Source organism: Varroa destructor, unplaced genomic scaffold (assembly GCF_002443255.2).
Source record: "Varroa destructor unplaced genomic scaffold, Vdes_3.0 BEIS01000002.1, whole genome shotgun sequence".
Lineage (NCBI taxonomy): Eukaryota > Metazoa > Arthropoda > Arachnida > Mesostigmata > Varroidae > Varroa > Varroa destructor.
The window spans coordinates 17,995,020-18,022,843 of NW_019211455.1; the positions used below are offsets into that span (position 1 = coordinate 17,995,020).

Below are 27,824 nucleotides of genomic sequence, written 5' to 3' on the forward strand. Positions count from 1 at the left end.
CTTGTGTGTTGTGACACTAATATGGATATGCTTTGTTTATTGAGTAGATAATCTTGAGCAGCACAATTTGATTATATTACCGAATTTTAATGTTTAACTTGATTATCTTAGTCTGCCAAATTTGTTTGAAACAGCTATCTAATCTAATTCATCTGTAGGAATGTAACTAGCCAAACAAGGCAGATTCAGTTTTTCCAAAGTCTATGATATCTTGATAACAGTCACTTTAGATGTGCAGACGAATCCTTAAAATATTAGTTGACCGGAAGTGCATCATTCTGGCAACGCAATATCTGTATACTAATAGGAGCTATTCAGATCAACATCATTATCTTGAACCCTGCGTAATATTGTTAGATAATGTTACATAAAAGACGACTAAAGCTTAATAATGGTCTAGGAACTTTGTTCAGGCACCTGGCAATATAAAAATGTCGTAACATCACTCGACCACGTAAATCGTAATCTGAGTATAAACCGTTACAAACCATTATCTCAGATCAAAACTGAATGACCTCATATTACATTGGGAATATAACTGGGGTATTATTGTTAGGTGTTTCTTTGTGGTAATAGCCTGTGGGAATACCTATCTAGTGCGTCAGATTGTCAGTAGTTTTCAGCTGAGCATTTCCGATTGTGTGGGTTTTTGTTTATTTTTTGTTATTTGTGTATTTGTAGTGTGGTTTCTGCACACCTACAAGTCACTTCAAGCACATATTGAATTTTTACTGCTGTTGACGCCATTAAATGAAAATTTCGTATAAAATTTATTTTAAATGGGTGAGGCATTGCGAATAAGTCGCAAATTTTGATGATTGCAAAAAAAGGCGTAGAAGTTTTGAAAAGTCGATTTACAGTTAAGGTCGAGTTGGCTACCTTTTGCAAATAATAGTTATATTAATGAACAGTTATGCAAACGTAAAAACGTTAAGCAGGAAACCATTACAAGAATATGTTAAACATTCCACAATAATAACGTAATGTACACAATAATAACGTATAATGATATAAAATAAATGTTGTCATTACTGGCAAGATTAATCAAGATACAATGCTTTTTAACCTATTTGCATAAATGTGTTACAAATTTATCTTTTTTTACTAAATGAAGATATCCTACTTTCTCAGTTCTTCATTGTGTCCAAAGCAGAACAGATCGTATAGGAATATTTTTCGTATATTCGCTTCATTCACTCATATCATCGTTTTTTCTTATATGTGCACGGGCATGCAGACCTTCCATTCAACTCTACATACATTTAAGCAGATTCCAAACTCGGAGGAGGTAACATTTGAACGATTATATATGATATATATACATAAATTATTTTTTTCGTCTTTTGCCTATGGTACCTAGACTATTAGGTGTTGCTTTGAACGGTTGGGTTCTGCCGTCCGTTTTGGAAACAAGACCACCGCGTATCTTTAAGTTTAGCATGAAAACACGTTGACGGGATGGGAATATGTTATTTATGTCAAGTGGGGTGTTCATTAACAAATGCTTTGCAATAAACTTTGTCGCTCTTTTACGTGACTACCATACGATTCACACAGCGGCTATGATAGGGTCATTATAACTTCTTCCGTTTTCAGTAGGACTAGACAACTTTGGAATCTACAACTTTTCGGTATTATAGATTTTTCATTGACTGAATGTGAAAACATGTGCTCACCCAATACAGCCGATTATTTTTTGTATTTTATTGATGTACAAGCAATGAAAACAATCCGCTTACTTCTCCATCGCAGTGTCACCTATTCCGGACCTACATTTCTCTAAACGATGGACAAACAAGTGCGTTTTATCAAAGTCACTGCATTAAGTTATATCACAGGCTGTCCCTGGGGAGTTACTAGGGCTAATGTGAATGAGCCATTGTAATTCAGGTATAGGCGGAACAAGATGCCGTCGATCGCTCGTTTAGGAGATAAATTAAATTAACCAACCCGCCTTAAAGTCAATTGAATGACAGAATACACATTTTTAATTCGAATTAAACAATAGTAATATATCATATCTTGTTGTTCGCATGTTGTTATCTAAAGAAATGTGCCTACATAACATAGCCTTTACATTGCCATCATTGATTACGATTAACTATGAATTATTTCTACAGCCGCGATACTTATACTGGCTGGAGTAAATCGAATTGGCTTTTAAAAGTATTCTCACACCTTTCGAACACAGCATAATCCTTGAAATTACGGATAATTGTGTCACTCAAGTATCCGCTTTATACTGCGCAGCTTAAGTTCACGAACATCAATAGCAGACAAATAATAATTTTTGACTTCGCTAAACCATCGCTGCCCATAAATGCCTACGAGTTATTGTCTTCTCTAGTTATTCTTTAGTCCTCTCTCGAAAGCGAGTAGTTTGCCTTTAATTTTGCTATATGACTGATTTTTCGCATAAAACCATCAGTGGCCTATATGGTCTCACCTTGTGCAGTAATATAGTTTAACAACATATCTTTAATTGACACGCTTTTGAAAATCATTGAATCAAACGAGATAGAAGAGATGATAGCAATCACGTTGGTATTATCTTCTATCGTAGTAACAATTGTGCGCGGCAATCATATTAAGTCCAGTGTGGCCCATATAACCTCACCATTCTCTGATTTATAATGATTGGAAATTTCAAGTGAAATCGGCACGTGGTAATATAAAAGTTGGATTGAATAAAATAAAAACGGGTCAGTAAGTTAATAGTATCAAGGAATCCCTAGACGAGTTACGGCCCAAGGTCATTTTTGCCACTGTTAGTAATCATCGTTATAACGTCTTTATTGCTAAGTAATAAAGACACATGTCTTCGTATTATTCTGCAAATATAAGTAACAATGAACCCTATTTTGTCCCAACTGTAACCTTGTTTCCTTCAATAAACACGTGGCCTTTTTGTGTGGGCTCACGTGTTCAAGGTGCTAGCTAAGACAAGAATAGCTTAAACTAAGTTTTGTCTTAAAAAATGGTCATCCTATTATCGATTACAAATCATCTTAGAATCACTCCAATCTTCAGTCGCCCCATTAAGGTTCATTCTTCATCATAGGGTCAGATGGATACATAGCTCTATGATATATCGGGTGTATGGCCTGCCTGCCTGCCTGTCTTACTGGCGCTACTTTTTTTTTCCTAAAACAGGCCGGAAACTATTGAGCTTTAGATATGATTACGTTTAATTAGTCACTGCTATGCAATATTAGCAGCAAATATTCCATATGTAAAACACAGAGCGAATATCACACAAACAATTTACAGCAAATTTTCGCCGACATCTAAAAAAGATGATCTGATGTTCGAGAAGTTTTTCATATAGTCTTCAAAGTATATAGTATATAGTCTTCAAAAAATCTTCAAAGTAACTCACTGGCTTGGCTAACTCTTCCAGTCGTCAAAGGGACAACTTGGTGTGTTAGATAGTAGCTTGTTGTATAGTATAATAATAGTGCGATGGCATAATTAATAACAATATCAATAGAATTGGACATGAAATCCTGTTCAAATATTTAAAGCTCAGTAAGAAATTTCGTAATAGTGCACGTTGTTGCTATGAAAACACTGAAGGTAAACCCCTGAAGAAAGCAAGCGGTCGCTTACAATTAAAATCTGAATCTGGCTTACACATAATGTTCACTATTACATGTCCATCAATACTACTTTTAGCACCTACTCTATAGGGACACGGACACGGATGGTTTGGCATTTCTGTCAAATGAATCTCACTTAAAGCATGTAACTAAATTCCTTGAACTTGACCGAAGATAGAAGAACTGTCTTTAGTATCATAATTTCGAACTACAATATTTCGGTCAGAAAAGTGATCCAAACCTTCGGTAACCTTTCTTGGAAGACTTGTTCTACAATGTTATTCGGAGGGTGAGCAACCTAATGACCAGAAGGTTGCTTAAGCAGAGGCACAAGAAGGTTGCTTAGGAAGTTCTCCCAAAGCTTAAGAAAACGTGAATGAAAATACCAAAGTTATTTAGCAGGCCACAAAATTATGGCCAGCCATCGATCTGCACTGCGGCCAATCCCAGTCAATATACACAGACCAACTTCGGAAGCTACTGTACAATCCTAGAACATCAAATTTTACCTATTTACCTTTGCTGGCAGTAGTGAAAAGCTTCATAAAAACTTCCTAAATATAGGTCAACAACACAATATCTCAATGTCAGAAAAGATATTTAGAACTACTCAACACAGTTCATGTCAAATATTATATAAAAGTTTGAAAATATTAAAATTTTTTGATAGATTCGCTAGATGTCCTAGAAATGGTAATAGGGTTAACAAACAGTATGATATCTAGAACAATTCCCTCCACATCCGGAGCACCTAGTATTTTGTATATATACATGCATCTGGGGCACAGGCACGAGCCTGACAATAGATCTAGGTTTTTTGCTGTTCTAGGGTGGAACTAACACACGGCAAAGCAAGTGACATTATGTCTATTTAATCGGTTCGTCCTCTTTCACCTGTTGTTTTTTATTGCACTCGAAACAATGAAGTCCTCATCAATCTTGACGAATCTTTGCTTCCTGTTCTTAAGGTTCATCTTAAAGGCTTCCATTGCTCAAAACGATGACGTAATTCTTCGGACAGCATTGGCGAGTCGGTTAGGAGATACGCAAGACGATTTTGTGTAGTTCCAATGCTTTCTTGAGGAAGAAAGCTTTGACGCGATTCAATTGTTTGACGTTTTCCACTATACAGTCTTTCCAAATAACACATATCCTACACGTTGCGCTCGGAGCTACTTTAAGGTTGAACAAGCTGAGGGTAGGTGCGAAGGATAAGCGATGAGGTGATTTGATCGTCCATATGGCTATCGCTACCTCCCTGCATTTTTCGCTAACGTGTGCAGTGAAACTTTTGCCGCTCGCGGAGAAGAGCAATTCCAAGTAAGGAAATTGGCTAGCATAGAAAAGAGACGACCTGCCGAGGTGCAAAGTGTCAGTAGCTGCTTTCCTACCTTCCTTTTTACACTTCATCGCCTAGGTCAGGTTTATAGTTAGTTCCATGTCTGTGACTGCCGCGTGGAGCCGACGTTGAGCTTGCTGAAGACCTGTTCGCCTGTTCGATCCGTATATCATTAAGTCATTTGCATATAAGATAGCTTCGAAGGATTTCCTTGGCTCTTTTGTTTGAACAAGGAGGTCCTTCCTCAGAATCGTCTTCGGAGACTTGAGGCACCACTTGTGGCTTCAAATCAAAATAGTGCCTCAAATCTTCAAAGAGCCATGCTGTACCCAATGTGGTTTAAATGAAGACACGTCATCCATTTTCACTCTCATCCTTATGCAACAGTTTCCATTTATTTTTTTTTGTTTCAGTCTAACAGATAACAACAGTGATATGCATTTATATAAGAGCACGTTCAGGAAGTTAAGCACGATTCCTCGCGTCCAGCACTTCTTCCATACGGCAATCTCTCTCTCTTCTTCTGCCTACCGAGAAACAAATACATGGCTGCACGAGAAATGTATGTCAGAATAGAAAATCCTCCGCCAGTGTTACAAGACACCATCTACACAACGGCGATTGCTAAACACAGCACAGGCTCAACCGGTTGATATCTAGCAGTTTGTCGGCAAATACCGTCATTGGTCGACCAAGACTTATACGTGTTAAGCACGTGAGCGGAATTTGTGTTTCTCTATTTGCTTACTTAGATTACTATTATCATTACCAAAAATGACGCTAATCTCGTTCATAAGCAGTAAGATTGATCATAGACTGTATGATAGGTGCTGCGACCATAACAAGAGTAGTTAATTGACAGGATTTAGGTAACGATCTACTTCTTTTACGGTCACATCATAGAATTACGGTTACGCTACTACACATGGTTACTGTCAATAAGCAGATCCGCCAGCCAGTCAGTGTTATGGGACGCTGACTTTTTTGTCATCCTATCCTCTAAGTTCCATCGAAGCCTAATCTCAACGAATGAGACTTAAGAACAAAAATAAGAATAATGTGCTTTACAATTTTCGAGTTCATTAGCTGCAGTAGGGGGCCAACTTTCCTGTTTCTTTTTTGGTTATCCAATGAGGTGAAAACCGCTTAGGACTGAATGAACCAGGGGGTTTCTTTTTATTCTCCGGAGTCAAGCGAGAGCTGCAGTTCGAAATGGCCCAAACGTCTGCTTAGAGTGGTCTCGATTGAGGGCGGCAGTTTCCTACGATGGCAGCGGGTTTCTACGTTTCTGGGCATTTACTCTTCCTCTTCCTCTTCCTCTTCCTCCTCCTGAAAGATCCAAAAGTAATGCAGACAAAAAAGTAAGCTCAATGAAACTCCGGTCCGCATTGTGAAAGTATTAGGCTGTCAGGAAAGCAAAATTGCGGATCCTAGTATGTATTTTCGAGCTTAGCAATAAATTTTATCTTTGCGAAATGAAGAAAGCTGCTGAGATATTTGTTCCGTTTGCGACGTAAACTTCATACCCGAGGGAAGACTTAAAAGCAGTTTGGTAAATTCAACGATGAAAGCGTGAACGCACCGCGCATCGATTAGTTATCCTTACCGGTGCAAACAGGCTGGTCGCACTTTTGAAGGAAGACGGTGGGTAAGCAGCTCAAGATATAAACTCGAATACAAACTGTTGTTTTGTGATAATTTTTAGCTATTTTTATTCAAAGGAAATCATTTAAAAGCTAGGACCTTATCTGTCCCTATAAACTGAGCGAAGAGAACAATTTAATTCGGTCTCTCGGCATCTCGACTGGCACCGAGCAGCAAACAGACGCGTCGCCTCGTTATGAAACCAAAAAAGAATGCGTAGTGTCGGAAGGTACGCTCAGGTACAGAGATTTCCATTCGAAAAAAACGTATCTTATGGATGGTATTCGGAAATGCTTGGCAAAAAGAAAATAGCTGGCAAGGAGTTCTATATAGCCCCGTCTTCAACAAAATTCATAACAATACATTTGATAATGGAAAGGGTTTTAAAAGCCGGCTTCATGATTTAACAATATCGGATTTGCAAAATTGCGGCGAATGAATAAATTGATCAAGAGTTAAAGGAAGGCCGTGAAAAGGAACGCAAACAAGAATGAATTTTGTTCCTACTAAAATTCAGTGGAACAAAATTTATTTTTATTTGCCATCGTATCCCTAGTAACCTAACATAATACAATGCTAAATGTGTAATTTAGTAGACAAGTAATTTTTTAACGGGAAATTTTTTAGCAAAGAAGAAAATGTATGCTTGCAGAATATATATGATTTTGGCCCTTTTGGACACAGCCCTATCTCTTTCCACATTTGATTCTGTTTCTCCCAAATTTGTGGATATCAAGTTAGTTGCATATTACAAACAGCTTGACAAAAGAATGGCACCACTTCGTCGTAGACCCGATAAACGCCTTCTAACGACCGGTGTATACAAAAAAGAACGAAGAGGACTATATCTGACCTCTTCTTCTTCCTCTTGTTGCGGGGGCGAAGCCTGACGAGTCTGAAACGATTCGGGCGGCAAACGGTCAGAACAACAAATGCAGTTGCAATAATGTGATAGGGGCAAACATCTATAGTATTAATTAGAGGTAAACGAAGTGGGTATCAATTATTCGGTTGACAACTGAACAGTCAAACAAAAGACGCGAAAATGCTTACAGGCTGTGGCGGGCTGGACTGACGCGGCGGCGGTTGGTATACTGGTTCGTCATCGTCGTCATCTTCATCATCAAGACCTCGTCTACGAAGAACTTCCTTGTTTTTGGGATTTTCGGGGTCCCACAGCGGTAGCTTTCCACCAGATGTTTCCTGCATTGACGTCAGATAACAATGAGGTTCAATTTATGAGAAATACAAGATGACAAGGCTGAACATGTTTAAACCTGGTAATATTTAGGCAGGCAGAAATGTTTTATGCTCACCCTTGCACACGAACCACGAGGTAACAATTAATCATCGTTCAGTATTGACTTAGAGGCAAATTTAAAAATTATACATGGTTACTGTACATCTGGTGAACATTTAACAACGGTCATCGATAGGCTTTTCAGTAGTTTTCCGATTATGATAGGTAGATAATGGAGAGTGCGTTTATGTACCTTGAAGGTCAACAGTTTGTTTTCCCATTGTTTCTCGATTTCAGCATCCTGCTGGGCTTCGAAACCTCCAGAAAAGAGTTCTTTCTTATCGGTAAAGGATCGACGATCGGTGCGCCTTTCATATTTGGACGCCACCTGGATCTTAGGCTGTACGAAGGTCGCATGAACGAAAAGAAGTAGAGGTCACGAAATATACATTTTCGTTAGCTTATGTTCGTATTTTCCTACGACCAAATGACTATAATAACTTTTACAGTTTTTTCAATGCCATGAGCTTAGGCTTCTGTTTGCTATCGACTAGAAAACGCATCAATATTGTCTAAGACCTGCCCAACATATGGATCGCCTTTTAACTTACCGGGTGCGGTCCCTGCAAGGCTCTGAAAGACATAAAAAAAAAGGAAGTTTGTTGGCAAACTTTCATAATATCAGTGACAAAAGTATTAATCATACAGTTATTATTTTATTTAAAGAGCTGAAGCTTTCGATTTACCAAATTTTCTGTTACTTAGGTAAAAGGCCAAAACCGAAAAGCAATCGCTCTGTGCCATATCTGCACGAATAATCATGACTTATTAGTACCACTTGATCGATCAAAGCAGCTCGTCGGGTAGCAAATTGTAAAATAACAGAACCAGCGGCATTAGTTCGTTTTGTTTATGAATGACTGCTGTATTATTGCTTCTTATAGCACAAGAGTAGTTTGAGAGCTGGTTGCCACAGGTTTTTTTTGACAATAGCAGCTTCCTGAGGCTACTGGCGCGTTACCATTACCTTTGCAATAATTAACAGTTATAATTCGTAAATGCGATTTTCCCTAATTGTTGACTCACACACACATACATTTCTAACACTTTGGTACAGATAATTGAACAACTATGCTTAGGCGGCGACACAACTTAAGTTTTCAGGGCACCCTCTAATTTTTCAAAAATAAAAATATATTTTCCAAAAAAATAGTATTTCTCCATCGATTTACAGTGCTCGGCCAAGCCACAGAGCAATATTAAAAACTATTGAAACCATGATGAGACGGAGATATCTTTCACTTGCCTATCAACGACATCGTTAGGTATCCTTAATAAATTTTGCAAGTTCACTTTATATAACAAGGTAAGTGCAAACGTAATAGTAAATTGTGATGTATAAAATACGTTTGGGTACTCCAGGTACAAACACCAGTTACTTGTTAAATACCAAATACTTGTTAAATAAGAATTACCAGGCAAAACTCAAATGCAACGGTTCTAACAAGATCTCGACGTCCCGTTATTTTTTTTATGATTGACATGTTTTTTGGATAAACTTACTCTGGATCGAGACCCTTCTTGAGAGCCCGGCTTCTACCGATTTGTCGTTGACGCTCAGCTAACTCCTTCAGCTGTAATGAATAGTTAAATCGGTCGCTTAGATTCGTGTGTTTACGTATCTTCGTACGTATCATAATATATCGTCAAGTATTCATGCACTAGAACATCTTTACATGATTTACTCACATCGTACTCCTGAATCTTACGACGCTCCTCTAAATCGTACTTCTCGGCCTCTAGTGATTTTACACGCTCCCAGAGTTCGTTGGCACGCTTCTTGAGGTCATCGACCGTGGCTCCTTCAAAGTCGAGAGGCTTAACTCGCATTGCCAAAATTGCTTTTTTGTCTTCTTCGAGCTGCTCACGCGTTTTGCCCATTTCTCCGCGAGCGGCCATGACATTGGCAAACTTCCCGAACACCCCTTTGACAAAGAACAAAATGAGATAGCTAAATAGATACTAAAGCATAGACAATCAAGAACCACTAACTTTCCTTCTTATTACTTTACGGAATAAAACGATAATAAGTTATTTGATAGCACACGTACCAGATCCGCCAAGGGCGGCGAAATTATCCATATCCTCGCGCTTGATGATTGTGAAGTTAGGTTTTACTGGCTCGTTTTCCTTTTTCTCCTTGGCAGCCTGCATGGCCTATACTCAACAAAAATATGCAATAACACTGTGAGCATCATTAGCCGCAGTTCAAATATAATAATTAATAATAATAAATAAACAAAACCGAATAAATCATGCCTCAATGATTATTCAAGGCACGCTCAACGACTTTATGTATGCATTGATGACCGCAGGTTTGATTACGTTCCGATAGATGACTCTGCCACACATCCATTCCAACGTATACCTACTCAAAACTTCCAAGCACTCTCCAAATTAAGGTTAAAAAATCTTTTAAGGCATACGCATATGCAAGGAAAATATTTCGGCTTGTTCTCGATAATGTTTTAGTTGATCTTCATTAAATAGGTTTTTCTGCGCATACCTGGCGTTTCTTCTCAGCCTCCTCCAAACGTTTGCGTTTGGCCTCGGCCTCACGCGCCTTTTTCTCTTCGAGCTCTTTTTGCCGTTTCTCATCTTGCACGCGTTTCTGTTCAGCCATATGCTTCTCCTGTTGTGCGCGCGCCTCACGTCGCTTTGCTTGGCGCTCCTATTAAATCGATTTTTTTTAAAATTATTCTAATGTTGGTAATCATTACACAGTACCACAGCGTGTTTCAAAAAGGCTCTAAAACCCTATGCATAATTTATACGGAAAGAAAATCTGTCCTCAAGAAAGATCACCTGTTTAAAGAAAAAGGACTATATGGCGACCGTTGCAAATTCTATGCTTGCTGTATGCATTGTACGACGTGTAAATTTTGTGTTTGCAGAGAATCAATTATTTTGGAACAAACAGATAAGCGTGCTATTGGATCGACTATTCTTGCCTTGCCCCCATAGATTAGAGCGTTTTCAGTATCTATAATGATAAAGTTCTGCTAATTGTCGTTTAGGTGATACAGGACCTAGAAACCGATATAAGAATTCGCCTTTACTTAAAAATTATTGAATAAATCACATCTAATCATAGAGTTTAAATCTAGCAATCGTTGATATCGTTACTAATTTGGGCACATTCAGAGCGTACACTATACGTTTTATTTCGATCAATAGCAGCAGTACTGACCCTTTCTTCTGACCCTACATCGTTCGAGTTCACAATAAGCAAGTTCTATTGCGTTTATCGTAAGCGTGACATTGATCTACTTATGTGGGAACTGCTATACCGCAGCTCTGAACAAAAAACGGTAGCAACCTGCACAGCGGGCGTTCTACATGTTTTCGATATACGATTCCAGATTATTTTAGATATGGGTGTAACAGGCGCCATTAGTCCCACTAGAAATCATGCTTTTGTTGGGTGAGTTTGCGTGGAGCATTTTAGCATAGCGAGAGCCACTGCCAGTTAATCTACGGACCAACAGATTATCGTAGGTTTGTACACATGATGCTTTGGTCAGACGCAATCTGGCGATTGTAAAATACGAAACCGATTAGCTAAGGCCAGAGACGCAAGGGTAATCAATAGAACTGATTGGCATCTCTGATCAGAGCGATTAGAAGAGGCAGACTATTTTCTAAGGCTTTTACACTTCGGCTATCATTCGAATAACAAATTCCCAAAGGGGCACACATCGGAGACCCACTCGGAGTCTGCTGCAATCGTGTCGCACAGTCGCCTAGTTGAGCATCTCACGTATATGCTGTTCGTTGTAACGGTAGGATCACTTTTGGGTCGCTTCGACGGTACCTTAGGGCAGCGGACATTCATTTAACAAGGCTTTTTGCTATTTATGGGTGTAAGCGCAGTGATTGTTCATCAACAAGCTATTTTTGTTTATTTAATTCCTATAAACCAGCTAAATTAGCAAGGTTAGTTTACCTCTTTTTGTGATTGCGGTTTCTGGATATATTAATAAATCCTAAATGTCGTCGATATCAATTATTAAATATAGAATGTACCGGTCCTTAAAAAGTCATGCATGCATAAACAAACGTACGTTACAGAAATCTGTAATGTGCTTAACCTGATGAAGGCAGGACCAGAATAATGGGTCAGAAAAGCACAACCTTAATCCCATAGTGACATATTTGGCTAATATTTTAAATGTATAAATACACAATACCAATTATTTTGATCGTCTTATGAAGAATAGAATGCTATAAAATATTAACATATGATTTGGATTAAAATGTAAGGATTCAACGGTGATTGTGCGGTCGTTTCATCTTGTATTGATTAAAAATATAAGGTGGGTTATTCATATAATTCAAGTGATTTGCGCCCATTTTGTTCATATAAGCTAGGTGGGTTTCAAGAACCGATTTTTCGAAACGGTGATATTCAAACCACTCAAACGTATCCTTCTATATGTATTCATTTCATTCATGAAGTTCCCATCAACCATTAAAATTATTTTTGGGATAATTTTTAATATAAACGTCCTTAGCACAATGCTTAATCCCTTTCCTCACATCCCATTGCCTTCGGCTATTTCCGTTGCATCTCCGGATTCACATTCTTAGATGTAGCACTAAGGACCTTCCCCATTAAGCGTCTAGTCGAAATAGGTCTTGCTAGACTTATGTGGGGTTCTCTCAACAGACCTATGATGCGGTGTGGTAATCATAAAGCAGGCCTCTATACGTACCGTTTGTAATAACCTAGAGTAGTAATAATTTTTGTCAAGGCTGAAGAGAACCAGGGATGGCCACATGCTTATTTGTGCATGGTTACGGTGGCAACACATTAAAAAAGATGCGTACTAGCCATTCGGACCACGCTGCTTTCTAATGTTTTTCTATCTATTGTTTGGCCTCTCATGAGATTAACTGATCACTCGCCTTTAACTTCCTGAGTTCTTCTTCTTCCTTTGCCCTTTGAAGCTTTCTCTGTTCGGCATACTCACGCCACATTTCTTCTTCCTCTTCCTTTTTGCGGCGCAGCTTCTCCTCGACTTCGACCTGAGCGTCCGTCATCTACAAAATCAAAATGCCAACTCAAATCAATCAGAGTGCGTACAAGCTTAACAATTTACAAAAACGAATGTGAAACTGAAAGCTTTTGTGTGCTGTAAGCTATTGTTGGCACGACGGCTCAGGCGGCCATGCCGCGAGCAAAATAGAGTAAAGAACGGCGATTAAGAGATCTAGAAGGATGATGTATTGCGTAAAATTATGCGAAATGTTGTCAAAAATCAATTTTTCAGTTCTCTATCGTCAAATACAGATATGACTTTATTGAAAGTGAGAAGAGCCCATTTGAGGAGGGGAAGGAGGCTTTTTCGAGGGTTGTTAAAGGCCGTATTATCACCTCCAATGTTTTTAAATTATTTTCTAATATTTCTCAGTACTGCTTGTCTGGATTATCTTTAAAGCTTTTTATAATTGTTATCGAAATACTCGTCATACATCAGCTATCCACTGGCCATAAATGGTGGAAAAACTATAGATTTATTTAAAAAATCTGTATTTCAACACCATACCTAAACGACTAGACTTGAGCCTTGGATATAATGGTAACGTTCGAAGGTATCCAGGTACCTCCACGTGTTCAGGTAGTATCCTCGAATCAGTTAAACTTGTAGATTCAATGGGATCCAGTAAAACCTTTCTCGTTGACTCCTTACGTATAGGATAGTGCTAGAATATATGATTGGTACCATTTTCTTTAGGCAAAATTACACTATCGTCAACATATTCGGCAAAATTATGTCCAGTTTGGTAAAAACTGGTAAGATGCTTTTTACAGGTCAGATGTTCAGAGGTAAGAAGGGACAGGAAGTTTGAAGAAAGACTCTCGTCCTCCTTTGAACGTTGATAGCCAATATGGCTGCCTCGTCATAGGACCTGGTGAGATCACAAGCTTCTATTTCCTAAAACGGAGAATCTCGAAGGGTTAACCACCCACGCGTACTGCCTATTGGGCGGGGTCTTCTTCAGGCCTAAATATGGCCTAAATGTATACTCAATAGGGGACTTCTAATATAGGAGGATTACTAAAAAGTGGAAGTTCAAAAGAAAAAGGACCGTTAATCTAAAATCATCTTCTTTAAAATTATTATTGTTATACATTGCTTAAATTTCGTTAAAAATTGTAAAGCTGATCAACCTTGACCCATAGAATTTTTTCTTTAAGCTTCTGGGTTGGCGTTGGGTAATATAAGAGAATCTCAATAATTTGTTTTTCAGCTAAAGACGAAGGTAATTTCCCCTCATATACAAATGGAAGATAATACTTAACCGGATTAGCTTGCTAAACCTCGAAAGCAAAACTTGTTTATCTGGATACGTTGTTACGGGGCAGATCTACGAACAACTCTTCTAGTAAGCTCTAAACTACAGCATTTAAAGCTTTTGTTGTTAAGAGCTACGTACAGATTTTGAAATAACAGGTGTTAAATGTGCGCTATGTGCACGGATAGTTTGAAATGCCACGGATATTAAACTGCTTAAAAGAGTTGTAATATATGGCTCGTTCCTTTTGATTCTGATGCAGAACAATTGCGCGTTACCATCTAGCACTGGTTAGCTTAGCGGCTTAGTCTTTATCAGAATCACTTCAGTTACAGATTTTGGCTAATCCTTTCACTGCAGATGGAAGACTAACACTGGCGACACTGGAAGACGAAAGAACAGACGTTCGAACACCTCTCGGAAAACGGCGTCCTTCATAGATCGCTCCATACGAAACAGGACGGTGGCTAAACAATGCTTCGTAAAAGGAAACCAAGTTCTGCACTCAGAATCCGACAGTTACACACAGATGGGACTGAGTTAGTTACCATAGGTAACTTACAGTAGTAAACTAGGATGTCATATTCAGGAAAAACCTACCTTGGCGTCAAGCAGCGGCCTTAGAGGCTTTCTGGCTGTCTGGCTGAACTTCGTACCCCGACAATGGCAACTGTGCGTTTGAGGCAATGTAGTAGCCAACACAACGGAGTCTCAGCAGGTCAGAAAGGCGACCAGCTTCCAGTGATTTGAGAGGAGAGCAGGCGGTGAGGGTGGCCTTTAATGGTTTAGCCAGTGGCCGGTTTCGTCAGTTCCCTGCCGCCGGGCTCTTCGTTCCCGCTGCTGCAGTCGCTGTTGCTACTATTGATGCTGATACTGCTGACACGGGCAGTACTAACTGTGATATTCTATCGGGTACCCCGGCCAGCCTACCAGCCAGCAGGCCGACAGTGTCCTACACTCCTACCTCCGGAAAATGCCGATTACTAGCTTTTCCCTCCAATAAAAATATCTGTATCTGTGTTGCGATATGATACTGAGTACAGACGAAGAGATCTTGGTCCGGCGCCCACGAAACCGACATAACCGCTTGAAAAGGAGCGGGCAGCAAATGAACGCGAGGTAGCCATGTGGGATAAACACAGCGAGACCCGATAGGCAAAGCAGCCTTTCTGCTATGGGCATGTCACCTATAGCGGCAACGATTGAGGCGGTAGCGCCTGCCACTATCATCGCCACAGCAACCGCAGCTACCATCACAACGGGCTCGTTATGATCACGCGCAAGCTAGCGGTACGATACCACAACAGCCTCTAGCAGCGCCAGCGTTGAAAAGGTACAACCTGGTGGTTGTGGGTGTGCCCAGACAACTCGAGCACCTTCGGAAATCGAAGGAAATACTGTTGCTGCCGCAAATTACCACGACCCATTGCAAGACATTATAGCGAATACAACCTCCGTCCTCCACTCAACCGCAGACAGATCCATAGGCTAGCAGCCTGCAAGCCGATCAAACGCTTACACGGCTAAGTGGCTGAACATCACCGTAGTTAAAGACGCAGCCGGAAGAAGCGCTCAGCAACGAAGGTAAAACGGAATCGGTGAGTCAGTTGCGTGGTTTGACTAGAAGTGGGTCCCGTTGCCGGAGCAATGACAATTCGTTCATTGACAATTGCCATCGCTGCCGTTGGTTGAAAGATACGAGCCCGTTAAGTACGTGTCTGTGTCTGCATAACGCTGTCTAAAAACGCGCACTCAGAGTTTACCCCAGCCAGCCTTAGCTATTCGCAAGCTGTTAATCGGTTGGGTCACAACCGAACATGGTATAAATCCGAAGAGTGAGCGGGTGACAGCGGCGTTCACGGTCGTACGCGATGCTGCCATTTGGACATTGCTGTGGAAGCGTTTTCGTAATAGAAGGGTAGAGCCATCCTGCTCATCTCTGTCTCATATAGGAACAAACTCTAGCTGACGTCAACTAGTCAATCGGCGCACACGAAAGCGTGAAAATTTATCTTGCAGACTTCATACACAAGGCCAAATGGCCTGGAAGAAGGCGTCTGCCGGCATCTTCCCCGTTTTCAACGCATCCCAATGAAGACCTATAAAGATGTGATATGTAAACTCGCACCGAGTAGTGGGTGCACGGCTAGACGAAATCGACAATAAGAGCAATATATGTTCAATATGCATACTTTGAAATTCATGCATACGAAACAAATACATACATGTGAAAAAAAAATGCACAGTTATCTGATAAACGTCCTATGAATATAGTAAGAAGTCAACTTGGGACAGTTGTGAATTAGAGCCGCATGTTTAAGGTGCAGAAGATCAGATGTAACCATAGCAAGGAACGTCTACATTTACATTAGTCTAACGCCTTCCATGCATGTGGTTCTGCTCTCAGTAGGCGTCACCTTGTATAAAATGGCTCGCCCAATAGAACATTAAAATGATCAACATTATATTTTAGTTCGTTGTACCAAAGTCCTACAATATAATGACGACGGCTAATATACGAGCAAACAGTGTCCATTTTTCGATCATACAACTACGCTTAATGGAGCAGTAGATTTAAACGTAAAACGAACAAACTTAAGCAGGTCGACGATTCTCATTGTACGATTTTCACATACCACAAAAGAGCCAAAGCAAAAACATTTTTTTTTATTTTGGTATGGTACAATAGAACAACTACAATGAAGCAGCCATAACTAATATAATGAAATAAAACCGCACATATCAGAAACGGAGGAAATAAGAGTCTTTGGGTAACCTAAATTCCCTAACAAAAACGCTTTGGGAAACTTCGAAGAAGGATTTTTGCACCAGGTTACCGTACGTGTGATATTACATCAAATCGGGTGTTCTGTTCCCTCATCTTGTAATGTACGACGTCCTTAGTACGTACCAAATAAAAGTTCTTGTGCGATATTTTGTCATAAACATTGTAATTACCATTCTTAACTCTGAGCACGCCCTCTCGCTTAAAAGAAGTTCACTTAAAGCATCTGACGATTTCAGTTGCGCTTCTTTCCTTCTAAATGCTAGACCCTCCATTACGTTTACATCAAAACGCCAAAGAACATCACGCGAACAATTTTTTTTTTCAAAAATGCGCGGCCAGCACAGAAATCACGCGTTCGACATCATTTTCGTTCTCTAATTTAGGTTATCTTTTATAGTCTATCTGATAAATGATGGAGTGCTAGTTTACTTAATTTGCCTATACATTTGTCAGGCGATAAGCTACTAAATACAACAAGGCTCAGAATTAGCTATAAAGGCCACATTCGTAGTTGGTGCCTGCGAAGAATGGGGCTTGCCTAGCGAACTCCATATACAAACTTGGCCTCTATTGCTCGCGACAAGATTGCTCGACCACCTAAAACTTCAACAGGTAACGTCCAGAGAGAAGGAGCTAACTCGCCTTAGATCGACTTGCCAACAGATAAAAGTAGAACCTGCCTACGCGCGATATCTATCGAGACTGGCTCATATGGTGGCATTCGAAAGAAAGCAGTCCAAGCTGGCAAATGACTAATTAATGCTTCACGTATCAGAAATTCCTAGCTAAATAAGTGTTCTCGCTGAAAGCGAAGTACTTTTAAGGCAATATGAGCTATGTATACCGGGCTCACGTTCGTTGATGCTGCTGCCGCTGTTAATGAAGAACTGTGAATAAACAGAAAATGAAGAGAGAGATTGCTCTGCTATCTGATCGGTTTAAGAATCTATTTGAGGGCGCTCAAAGTAACATAATCGTTTTTGTATACGACGAAAGGAGAGTTATCGGTGTTTAGTTCTATTGAAGACGGATTCGCGCTATCAAGTGCACCATAGCATAGGCATAGGCGCGTATAAAATGGAAACTGTAGCCTTCACGCTGGGGGGATCGAATATGAAACACTGAACTAAGTTGTTAATTAAAAATCTCAGCGAATCGTTCTATTTTCAATTGATTATAATTGAGTCATTTTATCTATTGGCATGAGTCTCGTTGTAAATGATTGCAGCAGCGTTTTTAGCTAACCCTGAAAATGAGATAGTCATAATACCATACTGTCAAATCGGACAAAAAAACCATTTTAAATAAGAGCGAGTTTAACTGCGCTACATTGAAAAATGATGATAATAAGAAGCGTAGCGTTTTGTTCATGTACTGACAACGACACATAAATGTTAATCACTATGGTAAACAACTAGAGAATGCCTACACAATTTGCTATCAGTAATTCCCATTCTAAACAAGTCGTACAAATAAGATACAAACATTATTTATCTTTTTCTATGTAGAACTTTTATATTTATTCTGCAGAGCTAACAAATAGTTTTCTCAGCAGAAACTCCTTACAATAACTGCAATCTGTTATTATCTTGGAGACAACAGTGTAGCTAGCTGCGTATTATAACTAAATCAATTTCAAGGGAATTAAAGGACGTAGTCGGTGCGGTTTATGGAAAAACCTGCTATTATAGGCAAGTTAAATCACATCTACTGCAGCTTAAATGGGACAACTTTAAAAGATGGTAATTATGATTTTGGTTTAATTTAGATTACGTTATGTGCGTGTCCTTTTTCTAATTTGTTGCTATACGTAGACGTGTCGATACCCTTCGTATCTTTTGGTTAAACGGCGGCCAATTTCGCATAGCATTACTTCCCTTAATAATAATTATACTAATGACCTATCTAAATGTATCTACTTAACTCTACAGAAGAAACAAATTCTTCTTGAAGCGTATGTTTTCAGTGTCAGAAATTAAAATTGCCAAACAAATATCCACTTTGGCCAATAAAGCACGGTTGCTCTTCCTTTCTCGTAAACCAACTGTCATCAAAGATGTTATGCTAGTGTCGTGTCCATAAACATGCTATCATTAAGAAGTGGTGAATACCGAGAAGGCAGTTTTACCATACCTCCTAATTATTTGGCCCCATTACCTGCAGCAATGAAGTTTTCGAATGAAGTATTGGCATTTTTGTTCAGACCTTCTGTCTTTCTGTTGCTATCTGCTCATTCATTAGACAAAGCATACTCTCTGTGACGTTCAGAAACGATAGTGACCGTGCAGGCAGCACCGGGTAGAGTAAGATCTTAAGAATAGTTACAATCTACTGACTCTGGCAGGTAGAGAACCTGTCACAGGATTATTTACATCGGCTCAGAGAGGGCCCAGAGACTAGGTGTTCGACCGCTACCATCGGGGTTTAGTGAGTGACCCGTTGAAATACAGGATAAGCGAGGTTGAGTTGTTTCTGTCGAGAAATGAACCACACGAAAGCACCGCGTGAAACAATATTCCTGTCTTACAACGACGGTCGTTAGTGGAAACAATAAGCGATCAGCAAAATCTGCAATTGTGTTTTCAGGACGGTTCTTGCTGTCGATGTGCTGCCGCAGGCATCTTACGGAAGTCCTGCGGCAAGGCACTTTTTGCATCGCAAAGGGTCAATAACTTTGCTCGCCGGCCCTTTAGCCAAGATCAAAGAGTAATGTACTAAAAACGTACTACACTTGACAACTGAGACCTCTAGTCTGCATGGTACGTAAGCTTTTTTTACCCATATTTCATAGAAAGTAAATCAACTATATGATAGCTTATACAGATTGCTCTAAATTCATCTTAAGATCAGCATAAGCGATTCGATAAGCTTGGCCGCATATCGCTAGAAATTAGAAGCACCAACAATTAGGGTATTAGTAATAAATTAGACTTTTTAATTAATTTCTTTAGGTTTTATAATTGAACATTATTAAACTCTATCCCAGATACCATATCCTATATTATGTATGATTCTCTTTTGACGTATGCATAACCTTTTATCCCCATATTGATTAGTTCGATTTGTTTTGACTGGAAGTCTCCCTCGGTCTCAAAAACGCGCCCACCATATCCCTCACAGAACCCATACAGAAGAGGTTGATACGAGAGAATACCATCATTGTTATGCCTGTAACTCCTTTTTTCTCGATTAGGTATTGTCGGTTAAGATTGCTAACTTACACCACATAGAACTAGCGCTGTGGGACCTCGTACACATTAAAACAATTTTTCCTCTTTGAGTTTCACCCTATGTTGTGCCTAAATTCTCAGTTGACAGTGCCACGAACTGACAGCAGTCGTAATGAATACCTACCAAATCTAACGGCCGGGGTCAAGCTCTGGGTTCCTCACCTCTCTAAACGGGCTTTAGCCCGCCGCGTCTAAACCTGGTCTAATCGTGGTGTTATCTTCTTGCAACAATCTGGCCTTCTCAGTTGATTTAGCCGTTTTTTCTCTCTGAGAACCCTTGAAGCTACCGAGGCCTCAACAGACCATCTGCTGATGTAGCATAAGAATTCAGTATATCACTTTAGGCATATTGACATGTTGGGGAGGACCTTGGTCCTGGGGTCACGCTCTCGTTGCCATCTTGTTAGAGGCTTTGCTTTACCAGTATGCATCATCAAATCCCTGAAATAACAGCAGGCTGTGGGTAACACCGTCCTGCATTCCCTGGTCGCAGTAAACGTAGATGTCAGGCCGAGCCAGATCAAATTTGTGTAGACAAAATTAAAAGCCGGTGCTTTAAGCCTACAAACCTATGTACCCAGAGATACCTATATGTTTATCGAACTAAGTTTCAGAATAGTTTATCAAAATATAATGAGATACGGCAAATGACACTTGTATGCTGGAAACCAACAGGAATACGGAAGAAAATGACAAATTTATAAATTATGTATTGGCTAATATTCGAATCGCGCGGGCTATTGTTATGGACTAATATAATATGGCAGCAAAAACGGGGAAGATTATTAAAACCTATGTTCAATTTGATAATAATGACACAATGTTCAATTAACTGGCGACCTTACATAGCTCATTAGTCTACAAATAGAATAAATATAGCATATATATACCTCTAAATATATAGAAATAAGCAGGTTATACAATTAACCTTTGCAAGGCTAGTGTAAAAACAGTCTCATTCAAATTGAGTCCCGAAACCTATATTGATGTGTTAATTTAGCCCTGCTTAAAGCTCAATGCTTTTCCTACAATTTCATGGGAAAATATTCTCACATACTGTAGTACTTCTACGACCGCTTCGTGGCTCTCTAGCAACGTTTAAATTGTATTTGTAGCCCATTTCTTTATAGCATCTTTAATACTTTGTGGAAGTCCTTTTCGAAATTGTCCTTACGTTTTTTATCCTTGTAATTTTATGGGCCTTGCAAGGTTCTGTTTTTAACAAGCCATAATTAGTAGTGCTTCAATACTGGACTTCCGTTTTTGCTTTTTCCTAGATCGATGAAATTCAAGTTGTCTATTAACGAGCCGAACTCGTTTATTATCGTGTGCTTAATTTACCCATTTCATAATATATTGTTTAGCTTGTTTTCAACCCGTGCGTAATTGACGCTCGTGGGCAGTCAAGAGCATACTATTGCCCTGACCTTCTCATAATATTAATATTCAATGGATACCAATTCTACCATTTTTACTTAAGTAGGATTGCTACTCACTTCTATTTGCTTGCTAAATGATGAATAATAACAATTAATATTGACAGTTACTACGACACTTTTGTCTATAAATACTGGATGCATTACGGTAGCATCCGTGCATTATAATCCTTTCGTGAGCACACAGACTCGCTATGTCAGGAGTCCGATACACGGGTCCACTTCTCGTCCCGGTCGTCGCTGTGGCCTGGCGAGAATCAAATACACACATCTAACCAGACGCCTAGGGTGCCACCAGAGATCAGAGCAGCCTTGTAGATTCAACTGTGATTGGTAAACTATCACGAAACGAGGTCAAAGTTTAATGCCGAGTCGTTACACCAGTAAGAACACGACCGAGTGAACCACACCTTCCCAATCGAGATCTGTTTCTAGCCGGGTACCCATCTTCTGCGTTGACTGATAGAACAATTATGGGTTCCATGGTTAGTCTCCGTAGCGAACCGGGTTTGGGGAAAAAGGTTTTATATGAACCTATGGCCTGCACTTTCTAGTGGCTGCTTGTGCTGCACCGCAAATCGAATGTCGGCTACGTAAACGAACAGAATGTTACTGTTGCTGTAATACTTGAACGTAGAGCGTTTCTAAACGAAGAACATCGGGTAACAAGATTTCTCATCAATAGGTTTCACAAAACGGTCGGTGGATGGCGAGCAACACACGCCGTGCCAGCGGCGTCCTTTCTGTTCTTGCTAAGGTAACAACTTAGGGCGTTCCTCTAGCAGAGGCAAGCGGTTAGTACTTGAGACTTTTCCCTTAGCATTGTCATCTGCATGTCCATTTATCTATGAGTTTATTTTTATAATTAGTGTTCTTTGATGAGCTGCAAATGCTTTATTGCTTGATTATGAATGTCTTTCATGCCATTACATTGCTGCACTGTTGTCTGGTAATAAAATTAGTATACAGTCTAGCGCATCCACCGCTCGTAACAAGTTTGAGTATCGGGAAACAACCAAAGTAACCAGTGCACATATCATACGAACCTCAATGCTATGATTATAAAATAATAAAGCCTTGTATTGCTTATCTGAAGGCTCTTATTGCAGAGCGTACAATTAGAGCATAGCAGTAGAGTCGCTTTATTCACGCATGAAAGCACCATTTAACTTAATGACAATTTCGTACTGAATGTTATATCAAAAGTTAATTTTTTTGCAGGTCGACATATTAGATGCAGACCGGTGCTTGTAGTGGTAATTAACCTAATTAGAGTTTGATAACCTTATTTTTTGCGGTGATTTGACTAAAACAATATCGCTGCGAAATTGCTTTGCTTCTTTGAGAGGAACTTGACGTCGTTTTTTTCCATCAACCTGCTCCATTAAAATGTCAGATCCAAAGCACATGCTTTTGAGAAGTGACAACTTGGTTTTATCGCACGGGCACGCAGTAGTTCGTCCTTCAACTCAATAAAGACTCAATAGAGATCTAGATTATGGGAAATGCTCGTAAATGAAAAGACCGAGACGTAAAATATCGAGCTATCCGTAATAAGTAATGAAAATGCGTGAGAACTCATTGTTCTAGACTGGATCATCGAAAGAAACATATGGGCTGTACGATTATTTCTAACTTGCAGCTAATTCAGTGCTCCTCAGAAGGCTTTAGTTCAGGACTCATCGCTAGAGGTGTCAATAAGGAAACTTTGAGCAATTTGCCAAAATGTGTTCGATGACATGTCAAAGGTCTATATTTTGGAATCACTGCACCATCGAAGGTCGAGAGCCGAATGCAAAACAAGGTTGTTTTTTAAGCAAAAGACAATGAATTAACCCTTCGCACCGATCTAAGTCACTCTTATAAATATATTATAGGTAGTTTTTCTATTATAACTTATAAATGTAAAACCCATAAATAAGACTGTTGAAATATTTTGTTTACCGACATCAACTTGAGAAACTAAACAATAATGTTTTGCGCTGGACTGCGGTGCATATTAGATCAAACCAATGAAGAGCAGTTTCTCTCAAGCAATTATCCGAATGAAACTACTGAAGTGATTATACAAGCAGAGGACAACGTTATAGCTTTTCTCAATAGAAACTGCCAAATATAAGAATTTCTTGAAGTACTCGCTGCGTTGCTAGCGGAAATTATACTGTATCTACCACAGGAATGTTTTCAAATGGTAAATAAAAGTAAACAAATGGTGTACAGGGAAGAGAAATATTTAAAGAAAGGCGGACATTACTTCTTGACCGACCTAGTAAAATAGTTCAATGTAAATTACAGCTCACCTTATCTCTCTTTAGGCCTTATCTCTCCTTATCTCTCTTATCTTTATATTAGGCATCAATGCTTCAAAAGACACCAAGAAATTTACATCGCGGGATTTAGTAATCTCTCTAATTTATAAATGTGACAGCTAAAGGGAAATCCTCTAGTCTATATCTATGTAATATGTACTTTATTCCTTTATTTCTTACGCTGTGATCACTGGCAGCGTTGTAATAACAGAAGTTTCGCATAATTATAGTCGAGGCCGATAAGGTTTTATGACGTCGTTTCGGCGTCGTGTCATGCTGACATTAGAAGAAGTGCTAAATAGTTCGCTGAGTCGCGTCTACGTTCGCATGTCGGTTCGATAGTACTTGTGGTAGTTTTATGCTTAATTAATTATTATCTTCTTCTTATATTAATAAGCTTATCAGACTTTAAAGGTTAGACGCCTGGTTGCTGAGCTTAGCCTGTTTTTGATGAGCTAACAGGCTGAAGTTGTTGGTTAATCTCAATTAGAGAGGGCATTCCAGGCAACCGGTTGTTGTTTGCGCTCGGTGAGGGAGCTGTAAGACGCCAAAAGTCACCGAAGTCAACGTCCAAATGAAATGATAAAAATGATTAGAAAAACTGTACGCTAAATTTTGAATATTTAATTTCATGCTTCAACGTAAAGAGCATGTGACGGCTCATGTGAATCATTAAATAGTACCAGTATGTATCGAGGTTATGCATTCAGAGATTACGATTATGCTCAGAGACTCGCTAGTTTTCCTTTAAGTCATTGCTAAAAAGTATTCATACCTGTAGGCCTTGCGGGATGCACGCCGGGCAACAACGGGAGTGCTAAATGAAAATCGACAATCACCAAACGATTTAATCTTCTACTATGAAGAACGAATATTTCTATGGATATTTGTTATTTTTATTAGCAAATACATACCCTAAATGAAATGTCTAATCTCTAGTGGTTCTATATAGTTTGGACGCCTATGACGAATACCGTTAATTTATCTAATTTTTAAGTTCTTCTTGTGCTAGGAATTTTCTTTTAGCGGCTACCAAGCTATCAAGCTCTGTAACTGTAATTCTTGACGGCGAAAGATATTCACCTATAGCCATAAGGCCATTCCTATTACTGCCTCAACTTTTCAATTGCTTTTACTAAAGGAAACATTGTCACCTCTAAATTCGAACCCGAACTCCTTCGGCCAGCAGGCAAACACGTCCATGACTTTGTCGAGGGAATCATAACTATCTGCTATGCATAAACTCATACGTATGTATAAAACATGGCTGTTTTAAGCCATATTACGAGTCAATAAAACAAAAGATCAATATAACAGACGGTATTTACGTACATGAGGTGTTATGTTGTGCCTGCTGCTGCTGCTGGAGAATCTGTTGTGATGGGATTTGTTGAGGCTGCTGCTGAAGTTGCTGTGGTTGAATCTGTTGAGGCTGGGTCTGACGAATTTGCTGTGGCTGAATCTGTTGCTGTTGGGCCTCTTGTGGCTGTTGTAGGTGCTGAGGACGTGACTGAACTTCTGCGTGTAGACAGTGAGAAACCAAAAGGAAAACGTTTATATTCACATGCGTAAACATTACGCGCGTTTTATGCTCTGTGCCGTAATTACGTGTCTCTTTATAACATCATTAGGCCTTAATGATTAATGCGGGACTTTTTGCTCACTGATTTCTTGAGAAGTTGGTAAACACATGGCCTGTAATCAGTAACCCTCGAAGGTGGTACTTGACTTGAAATACATATGTCGCCTTTCCGGTGATTCCACCAGCGTACCCAAGACGTAGTTTAATATTTTTACGCACAGTTATTATCTATCAAAACAAGAAACACCCTATGTATTACATGTTTCATTAAGGTCAACCCTGACTGTAACGGTAAACGATTATACATACGGACTGTTGTCTGTTGTGGCTGTAGGTGCACTATCTGCTGGGGCACCTGCGCAATTTGTTGAGGGGCCTGAATTCGTTGGGAAGTTTGTGGAATCTGTTGTTGACGATGTTGTTGATGTTCTGTCTGAGGCTGAATAAGTTGTTGCTGCTGTTGGGGTAAATGTTGTATGATCTGTTGTTGGGGGCCAGATCGAATAATCTGTTGTTGACCCGGCTGGACAACTTGCTGTTGCTGTTGTGACTGCGGCTGAATCACTTGTTGTTGCTGAGGTAGTTGTTGCAATATTTGTTGCGGAATCGGTTGTGATATAGAGAGCGGCTGGGGGTGAATGTACTGCGGTCGAACATTGGAAACCAGAGCTGGTGCCGGAACTGGCACAGACGTAATCGGCGTCATTCGTGAACTTCCGTGTGACATTGAATTGCCGGAACCTGAATGTTCAAAACAAATGTCATAATATGCTTATATCGATATGCAAAACGAAATGATACGCGTCCTGAAAAATTCATACTTTCACAAATTTACTTTACCAAATCAACCAATGAATTAGTGTTGCGGCTAACGAAATCTATCTAGCAGAAATGACAGCATAGCGGTATTCGAACAGCCGAACACACGCAACAATCTATGTTAGAAACAAATTAATGATTTTTAAACGAACATGCTAGATTGAAATTTGATCAGCTTAGTTTTTTACTAGAATTTTTTACTATAGTATATATATATATATATATATATATATATATGTTGCTTACTATGAGAATGTTTGATACATTCAATGAGGTGAGTTAGTAGCTCGGAGTTGATTCCTTCTGGATTTGGCATGGAGGCAAGTGTCCATGTTGGTGCGACAGGTGTTGGCGTGTACGGCGACAAACCCCATGCTGTATGGGTCCACGTCGGGTTTACAGATGGTATGGGCGGCATTGTAATAGTCTGGCTCACTCTCCTTAATGAAGACTGAGGCGCCGGGATCTGAAAATGATGATGAATAACTTCGTTTGGTTGAGTCCGAGGCATTGAAGCGATTTCCGGAAGTGTTGCTACTCGTTGCTCAGATTGTGGGTACGTTTGGATAGGTGGAACGTAAGTATTAATAGGAGTTTCCGTTGCTTCCTGTTGAATCGGAACGGATCGTAGTGGTTCGCGCTGCCGGACGTTGGGTAGCCGGTTAGTAAATATTTCCGGGAATATAGACGTGATCTGTGGAAAACCCCCTTTAGTCGCAGGTGTCTGAGTCGAGCCGCCATTGGCAAACTCTAAGATCCATCCTGGAGCGATTGAATTGTCTCGACTGCTACCCTCTACTCTGCTCCCTCCCTTAGAAAATCCTGCAAAAAATAAGGTGAAACGAATGTTAAAATGTCTATAATAAGAAAGGCATACTTAGTGAAATTACGGATGAGTATTATTACGTTGAAGATAAGCACTTTTTCCTGAGCGAGCTTCCCAGAAAGCTCGACTACGAAGGCGAAGCTGCTTGAGTCTTGATTAGGGTAGCGTTCCACTTTTTTTACATTTTCAAGTAAAACAAGAATTACTCAATAATTATAGACGAGATCAATAAACCAATATTATATTAACAAAAATCAAAGTTCTAAAAAATGTCATTAATGCCATCCTTGCTATATACGTTGCCTGTAACTATTTCATGCTACTGTTTAAGGTGTGCTAATTGTTACCTTGTACAAGTGCTGCTGAAGCTAGCAATACCGAGCAGCGGAGCACTTTCATCTCGCACTGGCGAATGAGATGAGATCGAAATGAGCCTCGTATTGGTATCCATCCTAATGGCACAAGATGGCTTTTATATAAACGTTAGTGGAGTCGGGTACCCAAACGCATATACCGTGACAAGACAATTTTGCCCGCGCAGCTTGTGTATGATCCGTGTCTTATAACTAATTACACTTTGATGAACGACCTCTTTCGTGGTCAGATTTTAATTTGATTCTGGTTGTCATGTATCTGATGAACTGACAAAATA

At 39.6% G+C, this 27,824-nt stretch overlaps 2 protein-coding genes and 1 long non-coding RNA gene across 4 annotated transcripts; 1 reads left to right on the forward strand and 2 right to left on the reverse strand.

The window, feature by feature from the left end:
- Window positions 1–5,299: 5,299 nt before the first annotated feature.
- LOC111245091 (troponin T-like) lies at window positions 5,300–14,943 on the reverse strand. 2 transcript variants are annotated; one of them, XM_022792915.2, is made up of 11 exons: window positions 14,783–14,943; window positions 12,791–12,925; window positions 10,389–10,553; window positions 9,934–10,039; window positions 9,572–9,807; window positions 9,386–9,456; window positions 8,434–8,455; window positions 8,076–8,222; window positions 7,636–7,785; window positions 7,436–7,477; window positions 5,300–6,267 (listed from the first exon to the last, which is right to left on the reverse strand). In XM_022792915.2, the coding sequence occupies exons 2-11, from the start codon at window positions 12,923–12,925 to the stop codon at window positions 6,235–6,237; spliced, it is 1,107 nt and encodes a 368-aa protein (XP_022648650.1). In that variant the 5' UTR covers window positions 14,783–14,943; the 3' UTR covers window positions 5,300–6,234. The 2 variants fall into 2 exon arrangements, with proteins under 2 accessions (XP_022648650.1, XP_022648651.1); XM_022792916.2 differs by lacking the exon at window positions 7,436–7,477.
- Window positions 14,944–14,956: 13 nt separating this feature from the next.
- On the forward strand, window positions 14,957–22,805 carry LOC147757464 (uncharacterized). The gene is made up of 3 exons (XR_015320543.1): window positions 14,957–15,780; window positions 19,557–19,729; window positions 22,322–22,805. It is a non-coding gene; the product is annotated as an uncharacterized LOC147757464 (long non-coding RNA).
- Window positions 22,806–24,089: 1,284 nt separating this feature from the next.
- On the reverse strand, window positions 24,090–27,642 carry LOC111245644 (uncharacterized). The gene is made up of 6 exons (XM_022794258.2): window positions 27,520–27,642; window positions 26,593–27,168; window positions 25,837–26,268; window positions 25,278–25,463; window positions 24,721–24,762; window positions 24,090–24,482 (listed from the first exon to the last, which is right to left on the reverse strand). The coding sequence occupies exons 1-6, from the start codon at window positions 27,569–27,571 to the stop codon at window positions 24,382–24,384; spliced, it is 1,389 nt and encodes a 462-aa protein (XP_022649993.1). The 5' UTR covers window positions 27,572–27,642; the 3' UTR covers window positions 24,090–24,381.
- Between the last annotated feature and the right edge of the window lie 182 nt (window positions 27,643–27,824).

What these genes read in the sequence shown, in the direction of transcription:
- LOC111245091 (XM_022792915.2), bottom strand. Translation starts at nt 12,925, where the DNA reads ATGACGGACGCTCAGGTCGAAGTCGAGGAGAAGCTGCGCCGCAAAAAG. An exon ending in AGGCTGAGAAGAAACGCCAG is followed by an intron (nt 10,040 to 10,388) that starts GTATGCGCAGAA and finishes TGTTGAGTATAG; the next exon opens with GCCATGCAGGCTGCCAAGGA. An exon ending in CGCCGCCCTTGGCGGATCTG is followed by an intron (nt 9,808 to 9,933) that starts GTACGTGTGCTA and finishes TCTTTGTCAAAG; the next exon opens with GGGTGTTCGGGAAGTTTGCC.
- LOC111245644 (XM_022794258.2), bottom strand. Translation starts at nt 27,571, where the DNA reads ATGAAAGTGCTCCGCTGCTCGGTATTGCTAGCTTCAGCAGCACTTGTA. An exon ending in TTCAGCAGCACTTGTACAAG is followed by an intron (nt 27,169 to 27,519) that starts GTAACAATTAGC and finishes TATTTTTTGCAG; the next exon opens with GATTTTCTAAGGGAGGGAGC. An exon ending in GCCACAACAGACAACAGTCC is followed by an intron (nt 25,464 to 25,836) that starts GTATGTATAATC and finishes GTCTACACGCAG; the next exon opens with AAGTTCAGTCACGTCCTCAG.